The sequence below is a fragment of the Sceloporus undulatus genome, unplaced genomic scaffold (genome assembly GCF_019175285.1).
Source record: "Sceloporus undulatus isolate JIND9_A2432 ecotype Alabama unplaced genomic scaffold, SceUnd_v1.1 scaffold_892, whole genome shotgun sequence".
Classification (NCBI taxonomy): domain Eukaryota; kingdom Metazoa; phylum Chordata; class Lepidosauria; order Squamata; family Phrynosomatidae; genus Sceloporus; species Sceloporus undulatus.
The window spans coordinates 2-6,590 of NW_024803812.1; the positions used below are offsets into that span (position 1 = coordinate 2).

The 6,589-nt window shown below is 57.6% G+C and overlaps 1 protein-coding gene across 1 annotated transcript; it reads right to left on the reverse strand.

Annotated features, from left to right (window-relative positions):
- Positions 1 to 277: 277 nt before the first annotated feature.
- On the reverse strand, positions 278 to 6,583 carry LOC121917810 (guanylate-binding protein 1-like; the record flags this gene model as incomplete). The annotated part of the gene is made up of 9 exons (XM_042443933.1): positions 5,436 to 6,583; positions 4,997 to 5,101; positions 4,174 to 4,388; positions 3,657 to 3,784; positions 3,054 to 3,163; positions 2,555 to 2,754; positions 2,094 to 2,336; positions 1,409 to 1,689; positions 278 to 490 (listed from the first exon to the last, which is right to left on the reverse strand). Coding segments are annotated over exons 3-9 (1,371 nt in total), but the record flags the coding sequence as incomplete, so codon positions are not given.
- Between the last annotated feature and the right edge of the window lie 6 nt (positions 6,584 to 6,589).

Consider the following 6,589-nt stretch of genomic DNA (forward strand, 5'->3'; position numbering starts at 1 on the left):
CCTATCATGAGATTTTCTTGGCAAGTTTTGTTTAGTGGGGGGGGGGTTGCCTTTGCCTTCCTCTGAGGCTGAGAGAGTGTGACTCACCCTACATCAGCCAGTGGGTTTCTGTGGCTGAGCAGAGAGATCTGAACCCTGATCCCATGCTCAGGCCACTCAGCCACACTGCTCACATGGGACTTCCTTCCAGGTCATTGCAGGCAGGGTCTGTGGGGTCCCACTCCCACCAGGATCCTGCTCCTTTGTGGGCCAGAGAGACCTCAAGGCTGCTGCCTACCTGAATGCCTTTGCCAGGCAGCAAGCGGTATTTTTCCTCAATTTCATGCCGTTTCTCCAGAAACTGCCTGTAGCCCCCAGGCACTGAGAAGAGGCCCAGGCGGATCCCTTCTTCCAGCTCCTGGGAGAGATCCAGCAGCGCAGCAGAGCAGCGGACGAAGGAGACCTGTTCGTTCCTCTTGCAGAGCTCCTCCTTCCTCCGCTTCAGCTCCTCCTGCCAAAAGAATACAAAATACAGGTGCCAATGAAAACACCGTGCTCACCCTACAAAGTGCGCTGTGCAAGGAACGGACATAACAGTCTGGCCTTACCTGGCCTGCAGACTCCGTTTGAGACTGACTGAACTATTATGGCATCCCACAAAACACACAGCAACTGCCACTGAGGGATATGACCCCATACCAGCCCTATTTCTAAAATTTTGCCCAATTTAATCTTGGCAACTCCATCTTTTCTCAGCTTCCAAGGAACATGTCTGAGTTTAAGCAACCCATCTGCTGGGAGGCCTGCATCTGTCCTGTGGCCATCTGGGTCCTCATGTCCAGAACAGCTCACTTGGCCCAGACTCACGGCCGCTTTCCTGCTCCTCCTGCCTGGGTTGGCTCTCAGTCCAAGGGGCCGGAAAGGGCTGGCAGTAGGGAAGGGCCTTTCTGTCGAGAACACATTTCCCTTTGTTTGGGAACAATACCTGAATTCTCGTTTCTTCAAGCAAACTGAAGATTCTTTTTAAACACATTGTGCACTTTCCCTCTGCCTCCCCAGGCCCCATCTTTGCCCAGTCTGCTCTCTTTTTATAACTGGTTTGTCGCATGGTATTGCTGGAGGACTGCTGAATGCACACAAAGTGTGGTGGCAGCCCTTTGCCTCTCCAGGGCAGGACAGGCCCGGCTTTCAGTGTCTCCAGCCCAGCTGAGGCAGGAGGGAAAGTGGCTGAAAGCAGCTGCCCTTCCTGCAGCTCTGGGCATTTCCTACCCAGTGGGCAAAGCAGATTGCTCTGGATCTGGCACGCCCACAACAGGTGCCTGGTATCCTTGTTGACAGACCAGAGGAATGGAAGCTAGGCAAAGGACCAGGGCACCCTGCCCAATAGTCTCCTGAGCCTGGGGCTGATGGGCCACCAGGGAGCACCTACCTCGAGCGCCTCCTGGAACTCCTTGATGCTGACCCCAAAGGCACGGGCCAGGAACAGCCCAGTGGCCTCCCTCTCGCATTCGGCGTGCACCCCCAAAAGCTCCTCCATGGTGCAAGTGGGCAGCTTCACTCGGTTCCCCACCTGCTCCTCGTAACAGGAAAGGGCTTCGCGCATGGCAGCAGCATTCTCAATCTCCGCCAGGGCCAGGACCGCGTTCTCCAGGCAGGGCACCTGGCCGCTGTTGATGGCACCCACATAGGTCTTTGCCAGGTTTGCCAGCACTGAAAGGAGGAGGCCTGGTGAGGCGTCGGCTTTGGCACGGGAAGGCGTGCTTTGGCCAGCGCTCCCATGCTGCAAGGGAACGCCCCTTCTTTCCTCCAAAAGCAACAGAAGGGGCCTGCCAGATCAGCAAGGCAGCCCAGGCTGCACTCCGCGTAGGTCTGCAGATTTATATTAAGAACTGGGGAACGAGGTTCCAGGTCCCCATTTGGGGAGAAAGGTGGAGTATGAATCCAGTAAACAAATAAGTAAATAAATTTTAATTACTTTGCCAGGGCTATCTCTGAACAAAATGCATCAGGGATAACTGACCAGCAGTGAAGAAGACTGAAGGTTGCCGCCAGGATGAGTCCCAGCCCCTGTCCAGCCAAAGAGGCCTCCAGACCCCAGCCCCAAACCTCCTTACTTGCTCCAGTCACAGCCTGGCCCCCGGGGACTGTCTTCGGTTTGGAGGTCTTCCAGATGTGTTGGCAGAAACGGGCCATGGGTTTGAGGAACTCTTCCTCCAAGTCGTCTTCTTCCAGTTCCTCCAGCCGACGCAAATTCTTCTTGCTTGCCGGCCGGTCAAAAGTGAAACATTTCCGGGAAGGGAAGAACTGGCGGATGCACAACCGGGGCATGTTGCATTTTTTAATCTGTTCTGTGTCACCTACAGAAGAAGAACAGGTATTCCAGCAAAGAGGATTTCATTTGTATTTTAGAACATTCAGGTCTCCATGGCAGCTCATCTTTGAATGTGGGGCAACAAGAACATTCCTGAGCATGCGCAGAGCACACTGCCCCCTTCAGGGTGCACCTGTTGCCCATATCTCATGTGCTGCCCCAACCCCCAGCACACCCCCGGCCTTGCTGTCTATCCGCAGCCACCTTTCTGCAGTTTCAGGGCGTTCTCCAGGTATTCGTCGTCGCTGACCAGGCGCCCGTCTATCTCCAGCTCCAGCGTGAAATCCCGCACGGCCCAGATGAAGGCTGGGAAAAAGCGGACAAATTCCGAAGCGTTCTCTTCCTCCCGGAGGGGCTTCATGGAAGACTTTGTCCTAATTTTTTTGGTCAGCTCAGTGACGTATCTGGGGGCTGCTAAGGATAAGGGCCACAAGGCTCCTCCTATAAAGCATTCCCAGGGCTGTGTGTTTACTTCTGGGATGGCTAGTGGCAACAAGATGGCCTCTGAGCATATGCCAAGAGCAGTTCTCTGACCACACTTCACAGTCATGGCTTAGGCCTGGCTTTGTGGCAAGGTAGGCTTAAGCTTTGCTGCCATCTCTAAGCCAGGCCCAAGCTCATCCTCCAAGGGCAGCTACCCAGCTCAGTTCCAAGTCCTCCATCTGAGCCCCTCTCTCTCCCGCCTTGCCCCTGGGAAGGATACTGGAGCTTCTCCAGGGTGTTCTGGTCAATGGTGCCCATGCTGTTGTAGACAAGGGTGCTGCTGAGGAGAATGGACAAAGCAAAGATCCAGGCATCGTTCTGCGTGTCTCCCTGGAAGAGAAGCGGCCATTTTAGAAACCATCTTCTTGCCTCCATCTTACCCAGCGTTGCCTCTGTCTCTGCTCGAAGCGTCTCTCTGGGACTGGGAGGTGCAAAGCCAGCCGCCCTGGAGATATCCCCTCTGCCCCCTTGGCTGTGAGAGGACCTGAATGGACCCACATCATGTTGTGCCCAGCCTGCATCTGACAGACCTTTCTTGGCAAGGATTCTGCGCTGCCAGCCTTTGCATGCAAGTGCCCAGCAAGCACAGGCCGCCTGCTCTGGTCTCATTTGGGGGCTTGCATCTGCCTCAAAGGCTTCTAGCAGAATCTGGTGCCAGGCATAGGAAAGAGCCAGCTGTCCTGAAAATCCGAGCCGGCACAGAAGATAGTACATGCATCAAACAGGCCCGGGAGACCCGTGGCACAAAGACCACAGCCACCAGAGCAGTACCCCTGGCCACAAGGCTTGCCTGGCATCTCCTGGTTGTCCCCCCTCCACTCACCTTCCCAACATCCCCCAAGCCCTCTGTGTCCAGCAGCACCAGCGTGCAGTCAGCCCTTTTGGGGTGCGGGAGGCACCACATCCAGATGCCTTTGGTCATCCCCTGCACTGTTGCGCCCAGGCAGAAACCTACAGAGAGAAAGAGGGAAGGAGAAGGGACAGCGAGAGACCCCAGTTCCTAGGAAGCAATGTCTGGGTGCCGGGACATCTCCCGCTGCCTTTGACTGCCCTGCTTCTGAGCATACATGCCCATGTAGGATCAGCCTGCAGGCTTTCTCAACTGGCTAAGCACCTTCGCTCCACCAGCAAGTGGAGCAAAGTCTAACACCAAAGGAAGCATTTGCTCAGGATGACCCCCCCCCCCCATATTCTTGCCCCTCCCCTGCTCCATCCTCCCTGGCAAACCATAAGGTCTTTGGGGCAGGGACTGCCCTTTGCTCTTTGGTTTGGCACTCCCCTGCCCTGCGCACACACTCCCCTACACATGTGGGTCAGGAAGACCGTGGGCGGCTTCTCACCTTTCCTCTTGCCGGCCAGCCGGTTCATGAGGTAGGATTTGCCCGTCCGGTACAGCCCCACGATGGCCACCACCACCACCGGTTGGCGGATCTGAGCCAGGAGCCCCGCGGCCTCCTCTTGCACCACCAGCTCCCCGTCCGGTTGGTTCTCAATGAGGCAGAGAGGGCCGGCCATGAGCACATCCTTAGAAGCCATTTTGGAAAAGACAGGTGGCCTGTGGGAGGAAAGAGCCAAATGGATGGAAAGGCTGGGATCACAGCGGCTCAAGTGAGGTCCACGGAGTTTGTGTTTGTGGAAGACGGAAATGGGGATAACTTTGGCATCTCATTTGGGGGGTCCTAGTATTGGAAGAGCAAGGGTTGCCTCAGGTGGTGGATTCTGGGTATCTCTGGAAGGCAGAGTAGATGCCCATGGACAGCTTGCTCTCCTGGCGCCTGGCAATGGCACAGAGGGCCACCGTGGGGCAATGGGGGAGCGACGTGGAGGACTGTGGCATGCCCCCCATTCCCATTTCATGGGCTGGTTCTGCAGCCCAGATTGCTTGGGAGGCAATGTAAAAGCACCCCTCCCCTCGTGCCCAGCTGGCAACCATTTGAGTGCCCCCAATGCCCTCGGGCAGCATCACTCCGAGACCCACAGCGACCCTGGGCCCAAAAGCTTTGGCCGGGAAGGAGGTCCAGAGAGGGAGACCATCCGTCTGTCCGGTCGATGGAGGACGCAGCACACCCGCTTCCCTGCTTTTCAAAGGCTGCGGCTGGTAGACTCTCAGCCAGGTCTTTGAGCTGAAAGTCAGGGAGGGATTTTGGCCGGAGGGAGGCCTACCGGAGCCCAGTCAGTCGGTCCGTCAGTCCCTGGGCAGAAGGTCCAGTTGTCCAGAGAGAGGTCCTCCTTTGGGGTGAGGCTCACTTCCAAATGGAGGGGAACTACCTGCGAAGGAAAGGAAAGATCTCTTGCTTCAAAGTTGGGAAGGGGAAGGGCTTTGCCTCAAGGTCCCAGCAGCAGATCCCTCCTGGCCTTGGAAACTAAGCAGGCTCAGCCCTGGCTAGGACTCGGATGGGAAACCGACCGACCGCCAGGGAATCCTAGGCGCTGTTTCAGAGGAAGAAGAACCGGCCAAAGCCCCTCTGGGCAGGGAGGGGGATGACATACAGCTAATGCTTGCCTAAAGAAGGAAGCCCCATGGGGCTGCAGGTGGGGACGCCCGCACCCATCATCCCCGGCAGCCCTCCCTCTTTCCCTGCCCCCTTTTGGGGTCTCCTACCGGAACGATCGCGGGAGAGGCACCGGAGGGAAGCCAAAGCGAAAGGGAAAGCGAAAGCCTCCGGACCGAGTCTCCCTCCTCCTGGCTGCCCCCCTTTTCCGGGCAAAGAGGCTGCTCTCTCTGCGGGAACCGGCCGGGGCTGGGCTGCCTGCTGCCTCTCCTCCTCCTCCTCCCTCCGGGGCTCATGGCTCCCTCCAGCCCAAGGCTTTCCCCCGCAAGGACTCAGCCCAGCTGCCGGAGGGCCTCCCTCGGATGGGCAAGATGCCCCCTGTGCCCAGAGGCCTGCCAGGGGCGCCCTTCCTTTCCTTCGTGTGGGCAGCCCTCCTTTGGCCCGAAGAGGGCACCGGGGGCTCGGGAGCAATGGCAGCCTTGGGCGAGGTGGAGGAGGAGGAGGGCAAGGCAAGGCCGCCAGGCTCCCGAGGCAGACGCCTCATTCCGGGGTTGGTTTGGGGAGCCCTTAGTTCTGGGGCAGTCTCTCGGCCATGGGCCCCAAGGAGCACCCACCCGAGATGTGCCCACCGCAAGTGGCACCCTGCCCCAGGCCAGAGGGCCCTACAGCCTTCATGGCTGGACATCGGTGGCCCTCCTCCCTCTCAGACCATCGAATGCCACAACAAACCAGGCGGTTTTATTCCCCCCAACACACACACAGAGCCCACACAAATGTGAACACACCAAGGATTTCACAAGGTGCATCTTGTGCAAGATGGCTTTTATTTAGCGAAAGGCAAGCATACAAGGCGTGTTCAGAAAATGCACAACCCAAAGCCAAAGTTTACACTCAGTGTTCAGACAGACAGATCTATACGGAATGGCAGGATCCTAGAGTAGGAAGGGACCCAAGGGCCATCCAGTCCGACCCCGGTTCTGCCAGGAAGGAAGACACCCCAAAGCACCCCTGGGACAGATGCCACCCGGCCTCTGCTTCAAAGCGGCCTCCAAAGCTCTCTGGAGACCCACCACAGCAATGGGAGAAAGGGCAAAGAGCCCACCACCCACATTGGATCATGGGCTGCTAATACTGTCAAGGCCAGCAGCTGCTTCTCTCTTCCTCCTCTTTCCTGGAAACTTGCCTCACTTCCTGCCTGAAGCCCCAGGGGCCCAAAGAGGAAGCTGCGTCGGGAGGAGGGGAGGCCCCGATCCCATGCGGCGCG